The 27,887-nt window shown below is 40.6% G+C and overlaps 2 protein-coding genes across 5 annotated transcripts in view; one reads left to right on the forward strand and one right to left on the reverse strand.

The window, feature by feature from the left end:
* The window catches only part of USH2A (usherin), a 391,511-nt gene extending 388,512 nt beyond the window's left edge, over nucleotides 1-2,999 (forward strand). For all 4 annotated transcript variants that reach the window (XM_064414216.1, XM_064414218.1, XM_064414217.1 and 1 more), the window contains one exon: nucleotides 874-2,999. In XM_064414216.1, the coding sequence (XP_064270286.1) occupies nucleotides 874-963 (90 nt within the window). In that variant the 3' untranslated portion in view covers nucleotides 964-2,999. The remainder of the gene's footprint in view (nucleotides 1-873) is intronic.
* Nucleotides 1,932-26,859, reverse strand: KCTD3 (potassium channel tetramerization domain containing 3). The gene is made up of 18 exons (XM_064414221.1): nucleotides 26,519-26,859; nucleotides 23,077-23,130; nucleotides 21,640-21,685; nucleotides 20,717-20,790; nucleotides 20,226-20,284; nucleotides 19,954-20,034; nucleotides 19,231-19,365; nucleotides 18,292-18,382; nucleotides 16,006-16,196; nucleotides 12,052-12,167; nucleotides 8,882-8,969; nucleotides 8,644-8,760; nucleotides 7,582-7,752; nucleotides 6,278-6,433; nucleotides 5,200-5,296; nucleotides 3,676-3,860; nucleotides 3,432-3,570; nucleotides 1,932-3,103 (listed from the first exon to the last, which is right to left on the reverse strand). Exons 1-18 carry the CDS (start codon nucleotides 26,590-26,592, stop codon nucleotides 2,521-2,523), a joined length of 2,457 nt encoding a protein of 818 aa, XP_064270291.1. The 5' UTR covers nucleotides 26,593-26,859; the 3' UTR covers nucleotides 1,932-2,520.
* Between the last annotated feature and the right edge of the window lie 1,028 nt (nucleotides 26,860-27,887).

Here is a 27,887-nt window from a genome sequence, read left to right on the forward strand (position 1 = left end):
TTAATGCTCTTTGTTTTTATAGCCACTATCTCAAACACTTGAGTTTTTCTGATTTTTGAAATACTTACTGTGGAGGAAGTCTATGCCTAAAATGCATGGGGCTTCTGGGCTAGTTACAATAGGGTGTTTCTTTTATTCATTTTTAGTTAGGGTCTTATCATTACATTGCTTTACATTCCTCTGAACAAACCCAAGACTGATCCTGTGTTGCACAGCTACTGTCTTGCAAAAAAACTTCCTGCAATGCTTTTGAGTCAGTTCTTTCTCTTTATTACACACAGTAGCTTAGGAATGGTGGTTTCAAAGTTTGGTTCACCCCTTTGTCCAGACTGCACATCAGCATAGTGAAAGGCTGTAGGGGCCCAGGACACAAACCTGCAGTAACACTGCTAGTGCCCTCCTTATGCTATGGAAATGGTTTATTTCTCTCCTACTTTCAACTTTCTGTTAATGCAGGTGTGGAAGCTCAGACACTCCCTTGGAAGCTTGAAGAACAAAACTTTACCTAAATCCTGTGTGAGATTGTTACACAAAACACAATTGTAAACATGTATTTTTTCTTTTCATGGTTCCAAGTTCCCAGTACACTGTAACAAACACTATATTATTGACCATTTGGCAAATAGATAGAGTAAGGATTGATTGTATTTTTTAAACTTACTGCTTATTATGAAAATCTAATTGTCTTGGATTCAGGTGCTTGAATGCTTTAGGTTCTTATCTCATCCTGGGAGGAAAGGGAAGACATTAGAAATGCACTTATTTGTCTATTTTAGAACCATTTTTAGTGGGTAGGAGGAAAGAGAAATGAAGGAATCACTTTTAGTCTGGTACAGCTTTGGCTGATATGCTTCTTTTTTCCCTTCCTTACAGTATGTAGATGAAGAAGATCTTGTCAATGTCATCAAAGGCTTCAGCACTGTCACCAAAGAGCACACCACATTCACTGACACCCACCTCTGAAGAACAAAACCAGCTTTTCTAGAAAATGGAAGTGGGTAACTTGCCAAAAGCAGCCTGCATGGCCTTTGCAGGCAGGGATAGGGCTGCTGTTTCCCCACCCCTTGCCCTGGAGTTAATAGATAAAACTGGTTTTTGGGAGGGGATTGGGGAAGGAGGGTAAGTTGGCCTTTTTTTTCAACATCCCTTTCACTGTATAGTAAAAACTGTGTGCTAGCACTGACACCTCAGAAAGGTAAGAGAATAGTTTGACAATCCCTCAGTCATACAGTAGTCAAAGACTGTGAAGGTAGAGGCTCCTATCTGTGTCTCTTATCCAGCTTTCCCAGCTGAGGAGGGTTGTAGGGGCAGGGGAGAGATAGAGGGGGGCAGGGCAGCATGTTTGGTAAGGAAAAGTCTTTTTACATGTCCAAAAAACAGCATGTGGCTAAAAGGGGCTTGTATGGCCAGATGTCCATGTTTTCTCCTGGCCTGACAGTGCTCCACCACAAAATTGTGTTCATGCGCAGGTGAATAAACAGCACTGAAGGAATTCTTAGGAAGTTGTTGTAGCCTTTGTGTTCTCTCAATCCCTCTTCCCCTCCCTCTCAGCTCAAGTTAAAAAACCCAACAAAACAGATTAATAAATGCTGAACTTCAAGCACGCTTTTTCACTTGCTGTCACATCCTTCCTTTCTGCTTATGTATTACTAATCCACAGGCAATAAAACTTGTTCACTATCCACAGTAAACTAGGTGCAAACAGTGTGACACAGGTATGAAATACCATGTCAAGGCACTTGTAATTGAGAATTATTACACCATGACAGTAAAGCTACTCCCATATTCATCTCTGTCCTTTTTCCAGAGAAAGTGACAAGGAAGCCCTCAAGAGACTACCAGTTGTGTGTATTCTGCCAAGCATATTTTTATGCATTCTCTCAGTCACAATCAGCAAAATCCATCATCTAATACCACACATTTTCAGAAAGTATAAGCAACACTCCTCTGGTAATTTATTTGGACTAAGAGGCAAAATCATATGCTATTTTGGATAACTTCCTCCTTAACCTGCACAAAACACTTCAGATACCAGACAGCAGCATAAAGAGCAAGGATCCCATTCATTAAACAACACTACAGAGGCAGCTCTGTGAATTAGGCAAAATCCACCCAAGACAGCGGCAGCACTGTAGAGCAATATGCAGCTGCATCTGCAGGGCATCCTCTGCTCAGCAACCATGTTTTCCTTTAGCACTGTCCCTTTTCCCAAAACAAAAATAATGACAACATATCACATGCCTGACCACAATTACGCAAGAATGCACAACAATATTTTGGACCAAGTACCGTACTACATTTTGGAGCATTACATAAAGCCACACATTGAAGGGTTGTCCACATCAAAGCTTTGGCAGCAGCTAGGAACTTTCTCATAGCCTTACAAGTTTTATTCTGAACAGAATAAAACAGTTTATATGAGAACAAAATCCCACTCAAGAAACAACCCACACCATGTAACATCATTCCTGCTACCAGCCAGAGGGCACCTGCACCTTGTTTTTGCCACCAGACACGTTTTCACAAGCCATAGTCTTGGCAGGATGAGTCATTCTTCCGGTGTCGTGGTGAAGCAGCTGTTCTTGTAGGTGATGGAGAAGCTGCACCAGGTAATTCAGGCCCACCTTCAGCAAGGACTGGTGCCGAGGCCAGGAGAGGCACTTTCTTTCTTCCCAAGAAACCAGCTCCTTCAAATCCCATTTTCTTTTTGCTTTCTGCTTTGGTTTCATTCTCTTCTTCAGGTCCTCTTCTTTTGAGATCCAGAGAATTCTCTGGCAGGCGGTGAACATCTGTACTGCAGCACCCACTTGCATCTGTCATGCCTGTGCCTCGCACTTCAAGTGCTGTTGATTGGACCGCCTTTCTCTCAGCTGAAATGCCCTCAGCTGTTGCCTTCCTGGCCTCTGTCTGGCTTGAATTCCCATTTGCAGCAGCTGCCTTTTCTGTTGGGCTTTTGCTGGATAAGTTAAAAGCCTGGAAGTCCCGGTAACTGTGAAAGCTCTCTGTCCGCCGTGCTCTTGCCAAGAGGGGGCTTTCTCTGTATGGCCGCACAGAACCATACGTGGCAGTTTCGTGGATTGTTTCATGGTGCTGCAGCTGGAGGCTTTAGAAGATACAAGAAGAGCAGATGTTAGGCTGAGAATAGCAGCCAATTCTTCTGCACACCATTGGTCCCACCTACCACTGCAATTACCACTACAATAGCAATACACTCATCACAGCCACCGCACAAAGGCTTCCAGATCTCAGAGAATACTTCAGTCTGCACACATACAAACCAGTAGAAATCAAGGAGTACGTGTGTGTGGTTTAAGCCACTTAGGGCATGAATTCAGAGGCTCAGCTACAGCCTTTAATTTACCAAACCCTTTTGCCTACCTGAAAAGTAAAACCTTCAGTGTCTGCAGCCGGTGCCACCCTTGGTGACTTACCTGGAATTAGATTCCCGAAGACGATTTGGCTGAACAACTGAGGTGGCAGGACTGATGTTGGGTGTGGCACAGCGAGATGTACTCAAGTCACACTGGTCAAGCAGCTTGAGCAGCTCTTCCTCTGTGGGGCCACCAACATCTGCACAAGAGAGAGCTCTTAGAGGCCAAGTCCATTTACTGCTATCAGGCACATCTGAGGACACAAAAAAGAACCATACCACAGTCCTGGCATAACACAGCTTACCTTTGTCTTCACTCTTATTAACCATGTCCATAGCTGTGGTCAGGTCCCACATCTGGATGCTGCCATTGGAATGTCCAGTGAAGAGGTAGCGGCGTGGCCGGGAGCCCATCCTGCTGGATCCTTCACATTCTCGCACAGTAAATGACGAGATGGTAGTGCAGTCAACTGCCTGGATCTCACAGATCCTACAGGAAGAGAAATCCCAAATTACCTGAACAATTGCACCTAGCAGAGTTTGGCCACTGAAGTCAGTACTGGTTCATTTCTGAAGTCAGTACTGGTTCCTTCATTTTCTGAGAAGGCACCAAACTTGCTATCAGAAAAAGACCTTTTCTCCAAATGAAATTCCTTCCCCTGCATGACTGGCAGACAAGCCCTTCCCACCTCCAGTCCTTCTGCACTCTTACTGCTTGTTTATTAGGCAGCCCCTACATGTTCTATGTCTGTTTGCTATTTGCAATGATAAAGCTAAGGCTCTCACAACAATGACAGAAACCAGCCCCTTCATATGCTAGACACTCTAGGAAACTAACCTGCAGAAACAGCACATTAACCACAAAAGTTATACAAAAATATACAAAAAATCCAAATATTATTTTCTATAAGGTAGATGTTATCTATAAAGATAACTTCTGTCATATCACAACTGCAATTTCACTTGTCATGGCAGACCTCCATTGCTTTTTTCCCCTTTATTTTAGAAGCTTATGAGGAGCAATGAGAAGAAAAGGACTCCCAAAACTAAGCTGCTCATGCTCTGACTAGTTTGTTTTACTGGCCCTTTGTAGTGAACTTTTCATCCAAGAAGTACCAAAATAAGTCATAGTGTTGAGGCATTAATGTTTTCATCCAGATTCAAAGTTATTAGGCAAGAGTTGCAAAAATGAAGCATAGAACTAAAATGCACTGTCTTTTCTGATCTCTTGTAAACTTCCTAGCCTAACAGGAAGAAAAGCAGCAGTAGATTTGACAACTTTTTTTTTTTTATGTTTGACAACATTTTTATGTTTGACAACATTTTTTTACTATGTTGGCAGTAATGTTAGTAGAAAATTATGAAGTCAAGCCTAAGAAAATAATTGAATAGATGACCTAGAAAACAGTACCTCCATTTTAAAGGTTCTAATATCTTCAAGGCCAAGTGCTAAGAAAGAGAGAAACCCACTTGTGAGCAGCATAATCCCTGCCACCAACAACTTCAGCATTAGTCCTGAAATTAAATGTTAGCATGGTACCATGGTTGAGAGTCACATATTCTGTAGAGGCACAGAAATGTTTGTTTTGTGAGCTCCATCATGAAGTGAGTCTCTGATACCACAACTCTCAAAAAGCCTGTTGGCTTTGAGGTTATGATAATTGTTAAGTAACCATTCTGTTACTGGCACAGAAACAAGAGTTCATCCAGAGGTGTCAAGCATAGCAGAAGACTGTTATGTGCAACTGCACACACAGCATGGAGCAGGGAGACATCATCACCTGAACAGGCCTAGTCCTGACTCTTTCCCACTTAAAACATGCATGTACCTTTTCCCAGTTGAAGACAGCCTTACAAACAGCTTATTCGTAATGGGAACAACTTTTTGGATAAACACCTGTTGGTCATCACGTTCACCAAAGGGTCCTAGAGGAAAAAAAGGAAAGATCACTTGTTTGTTTGTTTCAATCTCCTCAACTTTTCCCCCAAACAGTTCTGAAGACCCAGACTCATATGACTATGACCACTGCAATTTTAAAGTATCGGGAGCAGGGAGCCAAGGATAACCAGTAGCTAGCAAAAGGCATCCAATGGTTAGCAGTCTCTACACATCCAAATCAGTTTTTGTTGTTCTAAGGAACTCACATTCTTAAGTTTGCTGTGTGTTCCTGGAGGAATTACTATGTCAGCACAAGCCCTACATTAGGTCTCTATAATAACAGTAAGTAATTTGTTATTTTGCAGCTCCTATATGTCTAAAGGCTTAATCAGATTTCCTGTAACTGACCCCAGCCTGTGTTCACAGGGCATCCTATTCATCAAAGGTTTATTTGCAAGGGTCAGACCACCAAGGAATCTAAACTACCTGTCTAACCATATTTACCAACACACATTCCTTCAATACCTTGCTACAGCAATGTGCTAGCACCCTTTGCCTCTGCAGTTGCAAGGCTTCAGTGAACTTTGTCACCACTTCAAAGTAATTAAAGAACTTTTTCCATGCTTTGCTTAACCCCAGCTGAACAGTGAACTAGAATTTGCAGTAGACTAAATGTTTGCTATGCTCATCTGCTTCATACAGTCTCCTGTGCTTTCTCTCATTCTGTAGTTAAATCAGAATTGAAATGCTACATCAGTTTGCTCAAGGAAGAGATATAGCATCTGTGCTCCAAAGACTTTTTGTCCCTTTTTCTGTCACTCAGAGTAAGTCCTTTAAGTGTATTCACTCTCTACAGCCTAAATAATAATCCCAAGTGAATCTTACAGATCCTTGCCATCGTTTCAAAGGAAGAGAAATGCATAAGAGCTTACACCCATTGTCTTGCATGTTATAGGGCTGAAGGTCTGTTAAACCATTATAAGACTAGTGAAGGTACAGGCACAGCACAAACCAGAGATATCTCCTACCAATGTCATTTCCAGAACAGTAACTGCCATGACTCTCTGCTTCCTCCAGGGATAAGATTTTGAATGATGCAAGAGGGGTTGAGCCTGGCTGAGTCGAAATCATACCCCGGAACCGAGTCACAGTCCATGTCCGGACATGGTTGTTATCAGCACAAACTAGAAAGGAAAAGACGTGCATTTACAAGGGATGACAAAACATTTAGATGAACTTCTCTAATGATCATCTATATGACAGTTTTTCAAGACTGAGTGATCAACAATTTAGTCAATGTGAGGTCGCACAGCATCTCCACACAATTTCATAATAGTCTACAAATTCTTCCTGATGTCCTATTTTCTAATAATTTTGTTTCTTCACTCAGAAATTCAAAAAACTGAGATAGGTGCAACACCAAACTAAGGTCTGGTCTAGCACCAATAGCCTACAGCCCCTTTAATCCCCTGTGTGCAGATGCTAGGACAAGATGTTATGAGAGCAGCCTGGCAGCAGAACCCTCCTCACACAACAGCCCTATTCCATTGAATTAATAGATTAACTCAGTTTTGTACATAGAGATGTGCCCTCTCCTGGTACTGAGGGTTTAGCAGCAACTTGTAGACAAATAAATGACCTCTGGGCTTTTATTTGCAGTATCATTGGATACCATGTTCCTGTTCCTTTTTTTTAAATAAAGGGATAGCAGAAAGATGTAAACCAGTTCTCTGCCATACCCTGGCTGCTGGATTCTAGATGAAATAGATTTTTACAGAGGAAGGAATGACTGCATCTGCTCTGCAAGTAAGACACGTTCCTAAGCATAAGACTAGGACAAACAGAATAGCACAACAGACACTGGGAGACTGCGGAGAAAAGAAAGAGACAGCCCTTTGAAGTCACAGGAAGGCTTTTTCTAGGGCCCAGGAGGAGATGGTGCACATTTTGCTGCAGCCCAGAAGGCTCTTGAAAGGCTGTTAAAAGAAGACTAGTCCTGAAGGACCTGCACATAACAATAAAACTTGACAGAGCTACAATTGTTTACAAGCCCTTTTATTTCTACAAATGGCAACTAAGACACAAATGAAAGAGTGAGTTGTCCTAGTATGTGGTCAAATAAAACCTGGGCCTTTCAAGTGCTAAAGTCGTTGAAGGAAGCTTACTTTAAGAACGAGGATCCAAGCAAATCTAGCCCTTCCCCTGTCCCCAGATCTGTCGAACTCATTTCTATTACATGTGGGAATGATGCAAGTTATAGAGCATAGCATACAGATACTGCATTGCTCAGGAGGCGGGGAGAACCACCAATACACATCTGTGCACACATTACCTGACACAAGGTGTTTCTCTGAGAGCATGATCTTTGTGACAGGGCTTCGATGAACCGTGAAGGTCTGAAAGAGCTGAGGGCCAGACCCGACTGTCTCAGGGTGCTGTACAATCACCCTCACTGCTCCAGAGCTGGTGCCATATGCAATCTCAATCCAATTGCCACTTACACCTAAAACAAGCAAGAACACAGTTGTTCCCCCAGGAATAAAAACTTGGCTTATTTTGGGGGCCAGGGAAGGAGACAGTAGAAAACAATATTTCCAGCTTCCACATTAAGAAAGCTATGTTTTTTTTAAACACTGTTTACTCATTTTCCCATAAACAGGGAGGGCATTTTGCTGCTAAAATGACCCCAGGTTTGTTCTATTCCATACTACATGCTTCAACATTGTCTTAACAAAAACCTTTTTTCCCCATTGTCTCCTCCCTCCTAAAAGTGAAAGAAGAAATGGATAAATTCATATGGTCAGGTATTTTGGCACTCCTCAAAGTGATATGGTCTGTATGTGCCACGTAATATTTACTTTTCTGCTTTAGTTGGAAGCAAATGGGAAAGCAAAGCAAAACAGAAAGAGCTACAGTTTAAAAAGTTACTGTGGTATCCATATTATGTGAAAGTAACCACTTTCTCCCAGTCTGGGCTTTTTTTGAGTTTTATTTTGCTTTGGGTTTTTGTTGTTGCTGTTGTTTCTCTTTTTAATTTAAAAGATAACTGCACCATAATTAAAAAAGCATCATCAAGCTGCATATGGAAATGTTTCTTAGTATATTGGTTATAAAGTCAGACACAACAGCAAGGTTGTGTCTCTCCCTTACCCAGTTCAGCACAATTCATAACCTGTGTGCCTCTCTGGTGCAAAAGGCTTAAAATCAACCAAGATACATTAGGCACAAGCACTAATATAGGAATATATGTAAGTATATGGTCCTATTTATACAGATTACAGGTGTAAGGGAAAACAGCTATGCCTAGTGTTCATCATTCATTTGAAGTCCATTTAGAAAACAGAAAAGCACATTTCTAACAAACTCTCAGCAAAGACAGTGGTAGAATACTGACTTGTTTTAGGTGTGAGGTAGACACTGAGAGCTGTTATAGCATCATTGGAGGGATCATGGTACAATTCTGTCACAAGAAGATCATTGTCTTTCATTCGAAGTGGAAACTTCTGCATGTCTGTGGGGAGGAGACATTTACTCTCATTAGACAGAGTTGTTCTGATGCAACTTAAGTCAACTAAAGAGTGTAACAAAAAAGCTGTTTATCCTTTTTATTCCACCCTGCTCCCATTTCTTACCTATATAGTAGATAGAACCATTGTTACAGCCCAGCAGCAGGAAAGACCCAGCAGTATCATAGCTTGTGATAGGAACAACATCCTGAACCTAGCAAAATAGAAAGGAAAAAAAATTCAGATCAAGAATTTATGTTGTTACTTCCTCAGTTTTTAGACATTTTTTGCGTATTTTGTTGATCATTTGAGTTTGGTACTGGACTGAAGCCATTGTGCACACACTTGCATCTACAATGGCATTCTTGAAGTACTGCATATTCCTCTACCAAACTGGATCTGAAGTTTAGCAGACAAATCAGCACAACTGCTCTGGAAGATCCTTCTCTGTGTGAAGGAACAAAGCTTTGAGAGTTGCACCTAAACCATGTTTTCAAAAGTCAATTTTTTCCCATATGCCAGTGAGTTTGTTTCACCCTTTCTGTCCTCTCCCTTCTTCCATTTCTGACTAGTCCTTAAGACGTTTCTGGACCAAGGAACTAGATGTTACCTCTCTATGCCTTCTTTTATCCCTCTGCCAAACTAGCAGATATATAATGAGGGGTAGAAATTCTTGTTCCATTACAGTTTCTCACTTCCAACACACAATGACACCAAGCAACCTGGAAGACAGCCCTGTCATCTTTTACCTACTGATCTACAGCTCAAGGTGAGGGATTACACATGCCCTTTCTTTGCCCTCTAGGATTAATAGGAGTGCTTATTCCTCCAACTGGGACAGAGATTTCAAGAAAAGAAAAAGTTTAGCTTCTCCTAGGTAAAGTGTCCTATTTCAAACAATTATTTTTATTTGGCACTAAGGAGGAAAAAGCCAAAAGCCATTTTATCCAGAGCACTCAAACATGCACAGTGTCATGGTATTTGACCTGTACTCTATGTTTTAGTCAGTTCACTTGAATAGACCTTGAATTAATGGACATTTCAGCCTAAGTTCTCATTTCTCTCTTACCAGCATCATCCTTCCAATTGCTACAAAGTCTTGAAAAATCATGTGCAAAATACTTACAATTAATCATCTGGAAAAAAGCAAAACAAATCAACCAAAGAAACTTCCCCACATCCCAAAGTGCTCAGACTCTAAACCAGTACTCTTTCCTAACTTAAGGACGGTCTGTAAGCCCCTAAAAGATTTTATCTTCTTTCATTCTTCAAGAGAAAGAATTGTGTAGTGTTCCTAGATAGGAGCCCTAGAGGTGATTCAGTAGCTGCCATCTGCCAAGATGTGAACTTTCGTTAGGAAACAGCAACCCTGTACAACAGTCACTGGTAAAACATAGCCAGTGGGAATCCTCACTTTGCCTAGTAGGATTTTCTGTCACGCTCTACTGTTTTACATTACCTGTTACTCTATAGCACTTTATATTCTGCTTCCTTTAAGCTCTCCTTTGCTAAGAATTTCATTACTAATGTATCTAGCACCCACACCGTCCTTCTCCTCCTTTTAGCATGCAACTGAAACATTGCCAGAGGAATAAGGAATAAGTACTAGGGAAACCACACCACTAGTCTGCTCAAATCTCCAAGAAGGGAAGATGCAAGAACCAATAAGATGCAGAGATCAGAATTACATCTTCAGGGTGTAATACATCAGAGATCACCACACAAGGAAGAAAAGATTTGCACAAATAAAAGTAGGACTTAGAAAGACATCAGCCTGAAAGAAGATGTTGTTCTGAAATGGCATCAGCATGCTGTTCTACAAAAACATCGCTCACTGAACCAAGTATGATTGCATCCTAAGTCCAGAGCTATGGGCAACTCATGGGAAAGCAGTCAGTTAAACATCAGATATTCTCATTTGGAATTTCAAGATTAACCCTGCCACTTTACATTTTTATGGGGTTCTTTAGGAAACAATGTGTTCTAAAGGGATATTAAGATCTAAAGGAAGACATTTGTACATTGGTTTGTTTTTGGGTTCTTTTTACTAGCAAAAGAACCCAAGATACAGAAAGCACCTTGAAATGGTATTGTTTGGGTTTTTTGTTTGTTGGTTTCGTTTTACGTGGGTGGGTTTTGTTAGTTTTGTGTTTCCGTTGACTTTGTTTGTTTATAAAAGGAGCTGTTCTCATCCTCTTGAAAAAAAACCATCCAAAATCTTTTATAGACACACTGGTGTATAAGCCTTTCAAAGATTTCCTCCTCTTCAGTAAGAAATGCTTTCACCAAAGGACTAGTCAGTCAAACTGAAGAACTATTGACCTGATAAGGAAGATTTCTGTGGCTCCCCCAGAAACAAAGATAATGAATGGGACATCAGGTTTTATTTCTTATAACTTGCTCCTTTAGAAAATATTGTTAAACACCAGCTTGCCACATAGCATTAAGTTGTTCCTTAGCAGAAGATTCTGAAAGGCATCAGTAGAACTTTAAATAATGTTTTGTTTAATTGAAGGCCATACTAACCTGTCTCTCTCTGATGCAGAAGCAGAGTTATCCCACACCTATTATCTACATTATTTGTTACCAGTACTGTCACTTAAGAGTCAAATCAGAACTTAGTCAGCAAACAGTGAAGCAGCCTCAGGTCAGTTCTGCCTCTTGAGATTTGCAAGACATTTTTGGGATTTTCAGTGCATCCAGGTTTTGTGCCACAAAGGTGTACATCCAGCTGCATTACAAGCTTTGTTATTTGAATGCTCGACTGTTTCTCAGACTCATACTGACTACATGGATCTCTCTATTTAATGTGCATTCTGACAACAGGAATCAGTGCAGTCAGAAGCATCCAAACAAGACACACATCACTAAAGTATAGTCGTGTATTTCTTTTGACAAAGAGTCTCCTATTGTAAAGCAGCTTTGAAGACCCCCCAGATACCAGACTGCCTTCTTGTTTTCTTTCAGATAGTCCAGAAATTGCTGTCACACATTCCCCACAACTTAGCAATATAGCAATCCATAAAGAAGTTTAAATACACTGGTACTTGACATTTATTACCCCAAATCACACCACATCTTTTCATTTAAGACCCTAAAAGCATGCTTCTTTGCAACACCAAACAAGTCAACATTCTGCTCACAGGCACAATTACCCAGGTGATAAACTCCATAATACAAGTTTGGGCTGAAAAGCCTATGATGAGCACTTTCCACATGCTTTTGAATTATTTTATCCTCTTTTTACTAGAAAGGCATTCCAGCTTGTAAAAAGTGGTGTGGAACATTGAACAGACCTGCCAGTGCTGAGTCACAGCGTTCCACACTCCGACTTTCCCTGTATGGCTTGTAGCCACCAGCTGGTTGCCAATGAAGAAGAGAGCATCTACAGGCACTCCAAGACTGAACACTCCTGCAAAAGAAGAAGAGGCTATGAAGCTCGTCTAAAATAAAGAGGAAAACACAGTAACAAGAGAATCTCTCCATTATTATCACATCACATTTATTCCCGGAGCAAGTAAAGAACAGCCAAAACTGGGTTTCCAGTGTGCCAGGTGAGATACCACACATGCAGCAAACTGGGTTCCAATGAATGCCAGTGGGATGTCATCTCTGCTAATATCATCATTGTTTAGAAAGAAGAAAAGAGGCACAAGAAGCTAAAAGAGCCCTTATGAAATATACAAACATTTTTTCTACAGCCATCAAGTTCTCAAATGGCTTTAAAATTAAAAAATATTTATATTAGAGCAAACAGGAACTTTTGGTGCTTTTGTGGGTTTTTATTTAGCTGTGACTATGAAGCATCATTTAAGAAGCAGTAATTTCATTGCAGGGTTTTGCAAATTTGTGGCATACTAGTTTGCAATTACCTGTTAAAATATTACAAAATCTTGATGACTTTTTTTTTAAGTCCAGTCAAGTAAAAATATTTTGAAAATTTATTTCAGGAACTAAATATGACTACAAGGCTTCAGCCTTATTCTTTGGAAAAGACTGAACAACTCAAATGTGACCTTATTTGAAAACATTTTAATTTCTCTTTTAGTAGAAATACTTGAACTCAAAAAAAAAAAAAGCAGCCTGCAAAAGCCTACTTCTTTCTTTTCATTCCCAGATCTTTTATTTGGTTGCAGTCCATAAGTAGAGAGTACAGGCTAACAGGCTATTAAAACCTGAAGCTATACAGGGAAGCAGTTTCACCAATCATCACATACTACTCAAATTTGGAAGATAAAACTTACCAGCAAATAAATGCTGGCCTTCCAAGTAAAGGAAATGTGTCATCAAGAACATTTCACTTAATAAAAATCAACACAATGCAGCGCTTGACAGGCATTGATGGCTGTGGTTGTAGTTGACCTTAACATCTGAGGCTTTACACAAAATTGATCCTTTCTTTAGAGATTCCAAGTCTCACCATAGATCCAACATGAATAACTTTAACTGAACTGTGAACTTGGATAACGTACCACATTTTGTACTACTTATTGCCCATGTATTTAAAAGTTACAGCATACTCAAAAGGTCTGAGGTAATTTCCAAGTTTGCCAGCTATGAACTCTAACAAACTGGCCCTATAATTAACTTGGTTTGTAAATAATTCTAGGCTGTTTTTCTGCCTAGAAGTACAAAAGTCCTGGGGATACATTACAACACCAAAGTGTCAAGCTTCACTCACAAATTTCCTATTGCATCCTGCTCACTTTATATATTTATACTACTTCTCACTAATATACCTTAACTGCAGCAGATAGATGTTGTCAAAACAAGAGTATTCAATAGCTGGAAAATTCCTCAGCATTGTTTAGGACAAATTCAAATGAACAGACTGTCATTCCACACAAGAATCAGCCCTCCGTAGCATTCAAGAAGGAATCTGAGGAAGTTGTTTTAATTATAGTGCTAAACCATTTTCCAGGGCAAAGTACAATCATTCAATGCAGATAAGATTCAGCAGTACAGGGCACATGAAAAAGGCAGTAATAAAAAATCCACAGAAACAACTAGAATTGATTACTCCAGAGAAGGACAAGGTTCAAGGAAATCAAGTAAGACAGCTTGAATGGTCTGGAGGAATTTGAAGTGTCAGTCCTGCTTAGACTCAACAATCTTGAGACTTGTCCACAGGAGAGACAACACTATATGTAATGACAGGCTCTTGTCCTAAGGGTCCCTCTCAGTAAAACACTGCTTACAGCAGCAAGCCAGCAGCAGTGTCTTACATAAGTAATATCGAAAGGGAAGGAAGCGCTCTGGGAGAGCTCCATCACAGAGATGCCAGCCCACACAATTTGCTGGGGATGGTGTTGCCAGGCTCCAGCAACTGTTTGGAACAAGTAGTTTCTTTCACAAGATGACAGCAATGTACTGTATCTCTAGCACAAAGCAGCACTGCAAGCATTTGTCTCTACAAGGAAACAAAACAGCTACATTCAAGTCATAACTATTAAAACCAAGCATTTTTTTAAACCAATCAACATGACCTATTATCCAAAAGAACAGCAGTACATTTTGGTCAATGTCAGTCTGACTGGGAATTTCATCCTGTAGGCACTTTCTGTCTGCTTCCCCCCTCCTCCTCCTACCCCAAGTGGCAATTACTCTGTTTCAGTGTCACTTGAATGCAGTACTTTTGCCTGATTAGCAAAAGTCCTTGCTTCAGTTTTGTTGCCATTTTCAGTCATAGTCTAAGCTTATGATACTGGCATATTTTACTTCTATTTGAAATAAAAGTCTACTTATGTTTTTTTATGTCTCTGCACTTGATTTTTAAAAAATCCAAGATGCTGCTTCTTGTATCTTGTTGCAAATCCTGAAGTAACACAAGCAGCTAATTGAAACCAGAAAATGCAGGAGGAATGTAATGGCACAAAGCTTAAAGCAATGCCTGTTACAGGAGTACAGCTGTCACACCAACTCTTCTCTGTCCTTAAGATTCAGTCCATGGGAGCAGAGGAGAAGAAAAGGCTTCTCAGATCTGATAATTACTCACTGCATTTAATGAAGATAATTTCATATTCAATTCTTAGACACACCTTTTGCATTTTTTTAAGTACAATGGAATCTCCTTTTCCATTTTGCTGACCATGATTATATAAAAGAACTCTAAGAGTCACCAGTAAAAGAGCAGTACACAGCTCATACAAGACCTTTGCCTTTCCCATCTTCAAATATGACTTAGTGTTTTCACACATTCAATGCAACATCCATTAACATAGCTAGAAATTGCCTGAGAAATCTGTCAAATAAGCTCTTCTTTAAAGGCACGTGGGTCAAAACTTGAATTTGGTAATTTTGACTTTAATTAATGGCCACTATAATTCTCAAGGCTTCAACTATGAAAATACATCTAATAACAAATTAGCTCAGCATTAAGTTTCAGAGAAAAGTGCTCACACAACCAGACTGCTGTCATACTTTGTTAGCAATATCCACTGCCAGAAGAAACAGACATTACTGGCATAGCAGTGGTTATTCAAACACCAGGGATTAGGCTAGAGGAAGTTCCAAATACCATTCCCTTCAGTGCCTCCAAAATTTGCCCTATATTTGAACACCAATGACTCAGACAAGCCATCAGATCAGTATCAGGGAATATTTACCTCTGGAAATGTCTTCTTGCTGTTTCTAAACCTTACAATTGTGTGTCCTTCAGTGCCATGGTGTATAAGCAGTAATTCCTGTACGCTTGAAGGAATAGTGGGGGCTTTTTTCCTACCCTGACACCCAAGTTATAATCTCAAGAAATTTTCATCTTCCAGATTCCATTTATAAACCGTGTTTGACAGAGAACTGAAGTATTTTCATCATCTCTATGTAAAAATGTGGCTTTAATAACATAAAGGAAAGAGCAGAATCACTTTGTGTCTGTAGGTTTCCACCTCCAAAGCTTAGTTCCTTTGTGTTATGGCCCAGATCCAAATGCAAGTCTAGGGAAAACTCAAATCTTAATTTGAATTTTTACACAAAAACCTCAACCTGAACAGTAAGTATTGGTTACTATCTCTTCAGTAAACACAGTGCTCTTTTATTCTCCAGCTCTTTGATTTTAAGACAGGATTCCTAGTGCAGAACTGAAGGAAGTTAAAAGACTGTAGCAGGTTGCTGTACTATAGTTTGTTTTGTCAATCTGTGAAAGTGAATACTGAACACCAGAAATCACACATACCACAGAACAAGGTCTCAGAATTCCTTCTAGTTAAACACACACACACAAAAGAAAAAACAAAACAGGTAATGATAGTTACCAATTTCACTGCCACTACCACCATCTTGAATGCTCCACAAGATAATGCTACTCTCCGAGGCAACTGCAACCATCTTGTCCTTGTCTCCATGAGGTCCTCCAACCACCTTGGCATTGAGAGCCACCCGCTCAATGGTCCAGTCCAGATAGGGACTGGTGAACACCTGCTGCCACCCAGATGACTCTTTGATTCTGGAAGAGCAAAGGGGAGAACAGGGAGCAGATGTCAGAGACTCAGAACAGATAGCCCAGTCTAATCCTGAACCAGTGTGGATGATTCAGTCTTACAGTCAAAGCCACAAACTTCACATTCTGGTTAAGAACTACAGTCTAAAAGAGCTGCATTTTTTCCCATTTTGAAGTCTGATATTGCACATTATTTCCGTGCTTTGCACCTGCTGAGCTTTTTCTTAATGTAAGCACATCTGATATTAAAGTTACAATATGAAGCCAAAAGCCTGGGCTAACAAACTCTAGATAATGAGGTTCAGTGTAAGACTTCACAATAAAACTCTATTAATCTCCTTATATATCATGCAAGAAACCCAATTATACTTTAGCATAAAACTCTCCTCTTCCAACACATTTTCTATTTATGGTGCACTGTAAGCAGATAATACTGAATTGACTATAAGCTTTCTTTTTAGAGAATAACTTCCCTGTGCATTTTGAAGACATACATGGTGTAGGCACAATTTATCTTACTTAAATTCAGGTAATAATTTAGATATTTTGTAATGGAGCTAAAGCAGACTAGATCTTTGCAGTCAAGTTACAGAAAATTAAAAGCAAAAAGGTATGTGTACTTTTTAGCACTGTTGCCATTATTTCACTTCAGTGTTGCATCCTGCCTGAAGCTGAAGTACCCACTCATGCAACATGCAGAAGTTGTAGTGAACAGATTTAAAAGCACAGTTGCAGTAGCAAGACTTTGAATGCAACCAAGACATTCTCACAAACCCTATGATCAAATTTTAAAATACTTTTGTCATACTTCAAAATTTTAAAAAACATTATCTTTAAGATGCCCTGTACTTTGCTCTAGAAGAATGGAGGAGGGAAAATGCCACCACTGTATTCCTAGAGCTCCTTCAAGTTTTGGAAGAAAAAAAGAATACAAGACTGCTACCTTGAGTCGCTGTGAAGAAAAGCAGCACTTTAAACTGGCATGTTGACCTGCACCCTCTCTCACCAGCCATTCAAGTCTGACATGATTCATCAAAAGCATCACTAATGCCATAATTTCAATAGTAAAAAGTCTTGTTAAGTAGTTTAACAAACAGGAAAGAGGCAGAATCTTTCAAAAGTGAGCTAGCAACCAAAGAAAAGTCAGAGAAAATCCTAAAAAGGGGACAATTAGCACAAAACCAATTGCCAATCATTGCCTCTTTCTCTGTCAGACAAAAACATTAAGCAGAGCCAGGGAATCCACATTTAACACAAATTAAAGCAAAAAAAATGCAGTGGTGAATGTAAGTTAGATGTGATTAGTTACAAAGTTTAAGCAACTGAGTTAGTATTCAAGAGTAATAAGGCAACAAAGTATGGCTTTAGCTTGGCAGTAAGCAGAAAGAAGCTGTTCCCATTACATTCTTCTCCCCCCTTTTTCTGAACCACAGTATGACAGCCATGTTAGATTGGTCTGAGCAACAGCTCTTGTTAAAACATTACTTTCCATCCAAAAGACAGCCACCAATTAAATCAAGACTATGAGATGTGAACTAAAGACAGCTTCTGTAATGTGGAGGTGTTGCTTATATTCACCTGATCTTAAAAAATAGCCAGTTTATTTTCAAGACACTGAAGACACTTTTCAGCCATCCAAGTGAAGTAGCAAGTGTTCAATAGATCTGCTCAGCTAAAAAAAACTGAAGAAAAGGTAGCCAAATGTAGCAAAAATTTCTTAACTGTTTCAGCTTCCTTGACAGTGTAACATCATAGACTGTTTCCAAACTCACAGCAGGAAAACTTTTTAAATTAATTTTCCATTGAAAAGCCTGCTCTAAAACAAGCTTTTAAAGCAGTTGTATTGGAGTCAATTTGCAACTTTTCCAGCGGTGTCAATAAGTGACATCAAAGCAAAATTTGAGTTCCGATCAAGCTTTTTATTCCACCAAAAAAAAAAGCAGCAACTCATATTCATAGGATAAGAAGCAGCAACTCACATTAATAGGATAAGACTGAATTTATCTACTGCTATTTCAGAGTAAGCATTTTGTTTTGCTCTTAGCCAATAATAATGATATTGTTTAGCTTCCTGTAAACAGACAAGCAACTTTATTCCTACCTGTAGCAAACAGCAAAATGGGCATAGGCAGCTACTATCCAGTTGTGGTGGCCAGCTACTATTAGCACTTTGCGTGGGTCCACAGGAAATCCTAAAAACAACAAAGCTGAAGTTAGGCAAGTGACAAGTATTAGATGAGCAGACACATCTATAACAGGATAGAGCTCTCTGCTAGGATGTGCAACAGAATCTTTGATAATTAAGTTTTCAAGAATAATTTTCAGCAAGATTCTAGTTCATAGTATTGCTCCTCACAGCCTTGGTATGCTACAGAACTAATGCTTGAAGAACGCACCTTTTACCTCCTTTTATCCAGGACTGCCTGCTTCCAAACCTCTAGCAGCTCACTAAGAATCAGCAATTCATATCCTTCTTTTAGATTATATATAGATTTGCCTTTAACATAGTATAGATTTTCCTAACACTGCTATGATTTACAGGATTATGACAGAAATACAACACTTCTAACAGCATCATTTTGCTTACAAGGTCAAAAGCTGGAAAATCACACAATACAGGTCTATCTCACAATTTTTCTGTGCAGACTACCTTTACTCTAAAAACTTGACTCTTTCAGGGCAAGTGAGGCACCAAGAACAAGAAAGAGGTGGAAGAGCAGGAATTAGGCCCTGAAAAAAGACCAAAGAGAGAGTGGCCTCTCTGTTTTTTATTATCGTTTTAGTACAGTATAAGGCATTTGTCTAAGGGGTCATGCTAAGACTGCATGAAGAACTTTGCCTTTCTCTCAAGCCTCACACCTGGACTGTGAAGCAGTGAGCCTTCAGTACTGTATAGGGAGTAGTCTTTCACTAAGTATTCAGCAATTTTAAGCAGGCAAACAGAGAATAGCAGATTTAAAACAGACACAGCCACACAGTTTATTTCCCAGAGACAATCATCTTTGCAATTTGCTTTGGTTTTAAAACTGACACTGCTCACCTAGTCTGACTGTACCTTCCCCCGTACCAGCAAGTGTAGGCTGGACACCACCTCCATGCATCTCACTCTCACTCTGACCCGTTCTGACGTCAGTCGGTGGCCCAGTAGTATTATTTATCTTACGGCTGGGAATGCCTATTAAAAAAAAAATGTTTTGTGTCCCTCCTTAAACTCACGTAATATAACAGATATTAGTTCACTTTAGAAATACAGGATTAGCACTTGTGCATTTTGATGAAAATTTAATTTATCTGCTAAAAGAAACAGGCAGTACTGTAACACTGAAACAGGAAATGCTTTTGCTCTCTATGTTGACATTCACCATCTAAGAATTATCTTCAGAAAACTTGCCAATAATTGGCAAGATATCCTTTAGACATCAGGTTAATACATGAAATGTGTTTCATCTCTACAGAGAATTAAAAAAGTCTAACAGGTACTTATGTTGGTAAAGGAAACCTCATTAGTGGTGATTTGTCACTAGGCAATAGGACAGAAGGGAGAAAGCACCTCATGCTGATGACATTAAACTGAAAGGCTCCTGAAGAACCTCAGCTCTAGTCTACAACCAAACACACTGCTTAGTACTAACATGCCACACGCCCTGCCCAGTATTCCAAACATGCTGTTTATTACAGCACAGAGATCAAAGTCATAGGTTTAAGTCACAAGTGACAGCAGCAAGTGACAGCAAGCAACATCAGACCATGAATGCAAGAATACCTGGAGGAGGTAGGTAGCCATGAAAAAGGACACTGCCACATGATGAGCGTTCCAGTTCTTCACATAGTAGCAATCTTCTCACTAAGGAGGAAACCCAGATATGACCGCAGCTTTCACTTCCTTGAAAACATTACATTATCTCAAATATCCTTCCATTTTTAAAAACTTTTACTTTGAAAATCTTCAGCGTCACAACTGCCCAGGATTTGTCAGTAGACCATTACTACAATAATAATTATAAGATGAGCTCACATTAAGAAAAAAATAGTTACCTAAAGGAGTGATTCCATAGAATTCAGCTTCGTGCCTGAGGACATTAATACTCACTCCCCTACAGAAATAGGGAAAAAAACAAAAACCGACAACAACAAAGTGAGTCAATAGTTTGAATATAAATGCTTGCATACAACTGGACATTACAAATCTAAATATCAAGCTACCTAACAGTTTATAGAATTACCACAAAATGCATTCAACATGTTGATGTTTGAGATTTTAAAGTGATCTTAATTTGACTCAATTTTCATTAAAATAAAGATACAGAAACAATAAATAAATACACTATAAGAAGTGGTCTACATTACAAGAATCTACTAACAAAACAGAATGTCACCATTTCGGCTTCCACCATGACATACATATACTCTAGGCCTGGCCCAACATCTATGAGGGAGCTGAGCCACATACCAGGCACCCAACTAGATGAGCAAGATGAAATATTCATCACTTGAACACACAATTTGGATTGAAATTAACTTCTTACCGTAAGTCTAACTCCTTTGTGCGAAGAAAATTTAAAATGGGTGCAAATGCTGCTGGATCTCGATCAATAAATATCTGCAAAGAAAAATTTCTGTCCCTGAGTACTGTTATGGAGCAACCATCAACTAAAGTGCTATTTTATGCTGAATGTGGGAAAGGACTTGAAGATGAGGAAGTGAGCAGACAAACAAAACTCAAAGTTTTTGAGCCTCTTCTTTGTTCTCATTATTCTACTGTCCACTAAATTAAACATGACATATATACAAACACTGTTGCAAATAGATGGCACTTAATAAATCTGTTCTTTAGGTTCTAGTCTCCACAAAGGACAATGGATGCTTTCACTTTCTAGCATGTGTTCAATATGCAGTAGCTGTAATAAGATCTCAAGATAGGTTTTGACTTTTTAAAATTCAATTACCATCAAAACTACCTCAACACTTTTAGCAAAGTACTTGTGTGCCTTACTATGCTCAACAAGATTACTGTAACTATAGTTTCCCATTTAGGAATATCATACCCACAGACTGAAATGGCCATGGCTACATGTTTTTGCCAAAAAAAAAGTGCTACATTTCCATGTTAGATTACTCAACTACACGTGCAATGCCTATCTAATGAAAATTATACCTTGCTGCAATACAGCAATTAGCATTTGCTCTGCTTAAGAAAAGTAGAGTTGCTGTTTCTGCATTACCTGTATAATGCATCATTAGCATAGAAGTATGAACATTGTTCAGTTTCACTTGGCTTGAAACAAGGATGAGAAACAAGAAAGCCAGAGGTGTCACTGATTTCCAATGAAAGTTTAGCCTGACTCAGGCAGTGTAATTCCATTAGCACCCACAGTGAAAATGTTTTAGGAGAGAACCTAACTAAAAGCCTAACATCAAATTAATGAGTTACAGCACATTTATTACTCACAGCACCAGTTTCATCCTTTAGTGTTGAAATTCTTCCACTCAGCAAACTGAAAAACAGGAAATCTTCATTAGGTGTCCCTCAGAAATGTACTGACACATTTCACATACTAACATAGGTAGCAACATTCTGCGTCAGTTAGGTCTCCTTGGTTACTTTTTGGTAACACAGTTTTTCAGAGCAAACAAAACAGCCAGAATGCTGGAGGAGTGAAATGTCTGTCCTGGACAAAGGAGAAGTGTATGCACACCTAAGGAAAGTCTCAGCGATGCATCATAAGGACCTTCAGATTTCCAAAGAAAATAGACACAAGGCCTAGCCTGAAAGGATTAAAAAATTTTCCCAGCCACTTAGAGGGCTGTGTAGTTTGTTAAAATCTAGTTAAATTGGTAAAAGCTGCTGAAGGAAAAATGATGAGTAAACAACCCAGTCTGTAAGGACTTACTGGACAAAAGTGGCATGAGCTCATTTTTACACAATTCTACTTCAAAGTTCTTCTCCCATCAGATCACAGTACTTTTTCTCCAGACCCGTATAAAACACAATGCCAAAATCTCATTTTACAGGTAAGATGGACACCAACATCTACAGCTTTTCTTTGGTTCTGGATGGCAATTATCTGAGATTTTCCAGTATTGGATAACTTTCAGAACAACCTCCTTAGCAAATTTTGTGTTGAGAGACTGGAGAGTAGCATGAGACTTCCTCCTTGTGCCTTTCCTTGCATGCCTCAAAGAAGGTAGTATTTCCCTGGCATTTCATTTATCTGAACATTTCAGTAAAATAGGAACAGGAAATGCTGCATATGTCAGCTGCTAGGCTTTTATTGGTAAAGACATCTAGAATATAAAAATTAAATGTAAGGAAATAAAATTGCCAGCATTTAGGCCTTCCTCTGTGCTTTTAGGATTAACCGGGGTGATAGAGGTACAGCAGATGCAGAACAAAATACAAACCTGCAGAACTAGTAATGGCACTGATGTAAATAGAGGATGTTCAATAATTCAACATCTTCTGTAGCACAAGTCAAAACCCTCAAAACTTTGAGGTAACTCAGAGTAGAGCAATAACTCACAAAAAGCCAAACCAAACAAAACCAAAAATGTTAAAGGCACTGCTAATGCATATGGCCAGTAAGATCACAAGTTGTAATAGAGTCACAGCCAGTGGCATGTCCCTTTCCTGCAGAACTGGAGGTTATGTCCACAACATTCCATCTAAAAAGTGACAGCTCCTCAGCACATATAAGCTGCCATGGCTACATTCAAGGAAGAAGATGCCTCTTGGGTAACAGCTTACTTCAAATGAATCTGTCCCATTGCTTGAGATGGGAGAAAAAGCACTAATACTATTTACAACATAAATTAAGAACCAAGAACATATTTTTTTTTAATGACTGTTAATTTGTATTTGTCAAATGTGATGATATATTACAAATACCTGGAAAAAAATGAGTCTGGAATCCACATCAGTGTTTGTCTTGATGTGCTGAACCTATGAAAACAAAGTTACAAATTCAGAATCAACTGTAAAATTGGAAAAAAAGACTGCTTTATCTAAAACTCCTTGATTTGTCCTACAAAGCTAATATCAAACAGGTTTGGGAAGTTTGAGATGTTTAAAATAGCTGCAACATGTCAGAAGTTGCAGATTCTTTGCACAGATTGTCCTTAAGCATGAAGCAGGACTGTCTGGAGACCACAAAAGTAACATTCTTTATATGTTTGCAACACACTGTCCCAAACATCCTGTATTTCCTGGTTCTCACACTTCAACATTAATGCTTGCAAAAAACCATCCACAAAACCCAAACATTGCTCCACACACAAAACCCTAGCAATAAAATATATATTTATCATTAGTGTGCTGTATTTGTCAATAACTGCCTGCTACTCTGCTGTTCTTACTTAGGACTGAAAAGGTGCTACATTATGCACAGCAAAAGACTACTGTGAGCTTCAAGTTAATATTTTATAGGAACATGAATTATTTGCCATTTTGGTATTTAGGCCCCTCTTGGGGAGGAGGGAGGAGCAATAACAATAACAGTTAAAAGAAAAACATTATTTACTCTGAATCATATTGTGAAATAATACAAATGATACTATTACTTATAATGCCAGACAATACTTTACATAATAAATAACTATGGATTATTTTATACTACTTCTGGTTTTGATTTAACATGAAGGAAGACAACTGAACTGGCAGCTTGGACAATGAGCTCATGCTCTGCATCACTCTCTGGCTGTACATATCCTCTTACTAGTGCCATGACTAAGAAAACTCTGGCGACCTCTTAATTAATGGAAAACAAAAAGGGTATGCAAAAGTAAAATTCCATTACAACTTGCCATCTAGTACAGGATTACAAAATACAAAATATTTTTTGAATAAAAATATTTAATCATAATTTATATCATTTTCACTGCTAGTATTTTCCAGGTTTGAAGGGGGGGGAAGTAAACAAACCCCATTATTTTATGCTTCCTATGAGGCAGAAACACAGAGGCTATGTGGAACTATACAAAACATGGATTGTGCATCTGCTCACTGCAAACAACAATGGCAAATGTGTTCTTAACAGAAGACCTACTGCGTCAGTGTTCTAAGCACCAGCAGCACAAAGCCTTTTCTGAAAAAAAAAAAAAAATAACAACCCAAAACTCTTCTCTAAAATACTTCTAAGTAGTTTTGCTCAGCTTTTCTTATCAGTAATACAGGTCACTACCTCTGTCTCAGAGTAAGGGATGATTCATTTAACTATATTACAGCATGTGAAAACAATGAATTACATTAATTTTATCTGGAATTAACCAGACACTGTTTGTTACTATAGGGATTGATGCAGCATCACCATCATCCTCTTTCAATTTTATCAGTGTGTTCAGATAGCCCCAGGATTTCCTGTCTATAATTTAGCACTATGGTACCAGTTTAGTAAGCAATACCTCACACTAACATATACTTTAGAACTTTTAATACATAGGCATTAATCTATGTAAACAACCAGACAGAGTCCTCCTTTCCAGGATGCAGAAAGAAGCTTAGCCAGCAACATTTACATGCATCGATGTATCTGCAGCTCCATGAAGTGGTCAGACAGGCCTCATATAAGGAACTAGGCAAACCCAGTGCAATATCCTCAAAAGACCCTTAAAGACATGCCAGCTTGAAGTTATTTGAAAAAAAATATAGGCAACTGGAAACAGACATGACAAGTAAAAGCTATAAAACAACCATTTTCAAATCCTATTTACATTGTAACCAGAGGGAGATACAGAGTCAAAAGAATTCACCCAATTTGATACAGTAATTTCTGTGAACATTAACTTGCAAGAGACTTTTCTCCACCGTAAAGGAATTCACTGAAGTTGTGACCAGGAAGTGACAGAGCCATCACACACAACAGAGAAGTCCTGACTTCCAGAAGTCCCAGGGAGCAGTGGGGACATCGTGTCTGAGCATGGAAAAGCTGGGGTCTCTCTAGTACATGCTCCAAGTTTGTGTTAGAAATAGAGGGGAGTGCTCATTTCCTTTTCTCATACAATTCTACAAACAACACTAAGAGTTTCAGGCTTCTAGTGAGAGTAATGAGAACTACTGAAGAGGAGCAAACGTGTGTAGTAACCTACTCTCACCCACTTACTGTGCACATCATCCACTCCACTATCAGCTAAACCTGCCTTTCCAAACTGAAAAACATGGCTCAGGCGTCGTTTTTAAACGACATGGACACTACAAGGGAAGCTGAGTTTGCAAAAGACCAAAACTTCTCACACAGCAGTACTACAGTACAGAGTCTATCTATTATAGGGGAAATATCCATGCACACATTTCCTATTGCTTACATCCAAATGTTGACTAATTTGCCTCACTCTTCCCACCTCTCTGTGTAGGCAAGCCCTCTGAGGGTGTGTGTTTCTTCCCTGATTAGTGCCCTTTGCATAATTCTCTCTTCTCTGCAGAGGCAGTTAATTAGGAAAGCAGCTTTAAGATTCCACAGGTAATAAAATCTTAAAAGTTAAACTGGCCTGTAATTTCAGATACAGAGTTCACTGAAGAACCTTATGCAACATAACATGAAATCTGGTCCAGTCTACATCAAAGTTACCCTGAAAGCATCATTACAGGTGAGTTTCGCCTGTGCAAATTACAAGCAGTTTCTCAGGGTTGAACCAGCTTCTTAATATCTTACTAAAGCAAAGGAATTCTGCATCGATTTCTATGGCATTCTGGTTTAAGAAAGGCTGCAGCACACAATTTAGTTATCAGATCAAGTCCATGCTCTGAGTAATGCAAGACTATTCTTAAAATAGCAGTAGTAGCTCTTACTACTTATAGCTGTCTCCACGTTGTGCACGTTACTTGGGAAAACACATTACTTCAGTTTCCATTAGCTACGGTAATCCGAATGATTTCATGCCTGAGCATTTTGACAGGAATGTTTTCACTGTTTATCTCGCAGATTCTGACCACAGCTGTCCCACAATTCTCTGCCTCAGCCTGCCAAAACTTCTACATCTGCCAGCTTCCACACTGGCAGCGTACATTTGAAAACAATACAGCTCTTTATTCTCGTTGATACCAGCGGTATCGTATCTTACTCTCTGTAGCTGCTACACAGACTGTTCACTAGAAGCCTGCGGATGTGACGGCAAAGCTTCTCTATCCCTGAAGAAGCAGGATTCCCGGAGTCTCCAAGGTGTGCGTAGAGCAAGCTGCCCTGGCATCACGGGCAGACACCGAGCGGAGCTGCCAATCCGCCCGTGTCCGCCCCCGGTACCGCCGTCCCGGCGGCAGCACCGGCGCGGGGCCGAACCCCGCCGCGGCCCCTGGGCGCTGCCCCCCGCCCGCCGCCGGCCCCGGCCCGCCCGCTCACCTGGTGCCGCCCACGTTGAGCTGGATGATCTCCCCGCTCCCTGCGCCGGCCAAGCCGCCGCCGTTCCCCGCCATCTTCCCCGCCGCCTGCTCCAGCCAGCGCCCGCCGCCGCCTCCCGCCGGGACCTCGCGGTCGAGGGAAGCAGCGGCGGAGCCGGGCGAAGGCGGCGGGGAAGGAGGCGGCGGGGGATCGCCGGGCGGCGGCCGGGACAGGGTCGGCGGCCGGGCGGGCTGCGGCCCCACGGGCTCCCGGCGCTCAGGCCCGGCCAGGGGCGGAACAGGCCATGGCAGCACCGGCAGGAGGAACGGGCCGGCGCGGGCCGAGAGGCCGCGGAGCGGTGTCAGAAGGCGGCCGGAGCAGGAGGCGGGGCCGGCCCGGCTGCGGCGGGAGGAGCCGGCGGCGCCCTGCGGGCCGAGACGCGCCCGGAAGGGGCCGGCGGGAGGCCGTCCTCCCCGGCAGCGGCGTCACGCCCGGGGCACGGGAACCGCCGCGCCGGGGTTGTCGTCTTGGGCGGTTTTAAAGGAACGGGGAGCCGCCAGCGACCCCCGCCTAAAACAGAGAAGGTCAACGGGGCTGGTGGAGGATGTGGGAGCTCAAGTGCTGTGAGGAACAGTGAGGGAGCGGCGGGAGATTATCCTGGAGAAACGAGGCTCAGGGGTGACCTTATGGCTCTGTGCAGGTCCCTGAAAGGAGGGCGTAGCCAGGTGGGGATCAGTCTCGTTCAGCAACGAGTGACAGGATAAGAGGCCACAGCCTCAGGCTGCCGCAGGGGAGGTTGAGGTTGGACCTTAGGATGAATTCCACCACAGAAAGGGTGATCAGACTTTGGAATGGACTGTTCAGGGAGGTGGTGGAATCACCATCCCCAAAGGTGTTTAAGGAAAGATTGGATGTAGCACTTGATGCCATGCTTTAGTTGACAGGTTGGTGTTCAGTCATAAGCTGGACTTGAGAGGTCTTTTCCAACCTAATTCTGTGAAAGCCATGACTAGAATGAGATCTTACTCAGCCTTGCATCCTCCCACCCACAGGCACCCCAGAGCTCAGGCCCCCGGTAATGTCAATTCTGTATGAGAGAGGCAAGGAAAAAGAAAGTTCCTTGTAAACTTGAGACTGTAGTGGGCAGCACTGTGGAGTTTAAAGCTTGGGCTGCAGCCCACAATCATTAATCAAATTAACCAATTAAAGGACAAGAATATTAGACATGACATATCCAAGCCTACAATGCAGGCTTTTCTGGAAAAGAAATCTATCACATCACCCCATAAAGAAAAATTGAGGTGGAAATAAATGAGAGTGCAGTTAGTAAGGTCAGGCTTTATGATCCATTCCTACACTCAAACAAGGAAAAAAAAAAAGTAAACGTGAG

Source organism: Passer domesticus, chromosome 3, assembly GCF_036417665.1.
Source record: "Passer domesticus isolate bPasDom1 chromosome 3, bPasDom1.hap1, whole genome shotgun sequence".
Lineage (NCBI taxonomy): Eukaryota > Metazoa > Chordata > Aves > Passeriformes > Passeridae > Passer > Passer domesticus.

Coding starts and splice junctions, on each gene's coding strand:
- KCTD3 (XM_064414221.1), bottom strand. CDS start 26,592: ATGGCGGGGAACGGCGGCGGCTTGGCCGGCGCAGGGAGCGGGGAGATC. Junction 21,686..23,076: donor CCAGACTCATTTTTTTCCAG/GTATTTGTAATA, acceptor CCTGTTTTTCAG/TTTGCTGAGTGGAAGAATTT. Junction 7,753..8,643: donor CTACCTCACACCTAAAACAA/GTCAGTATTCTA, acceptor TGCTTGTTTTAG/GTGTAAGTGGCAATTGGATT.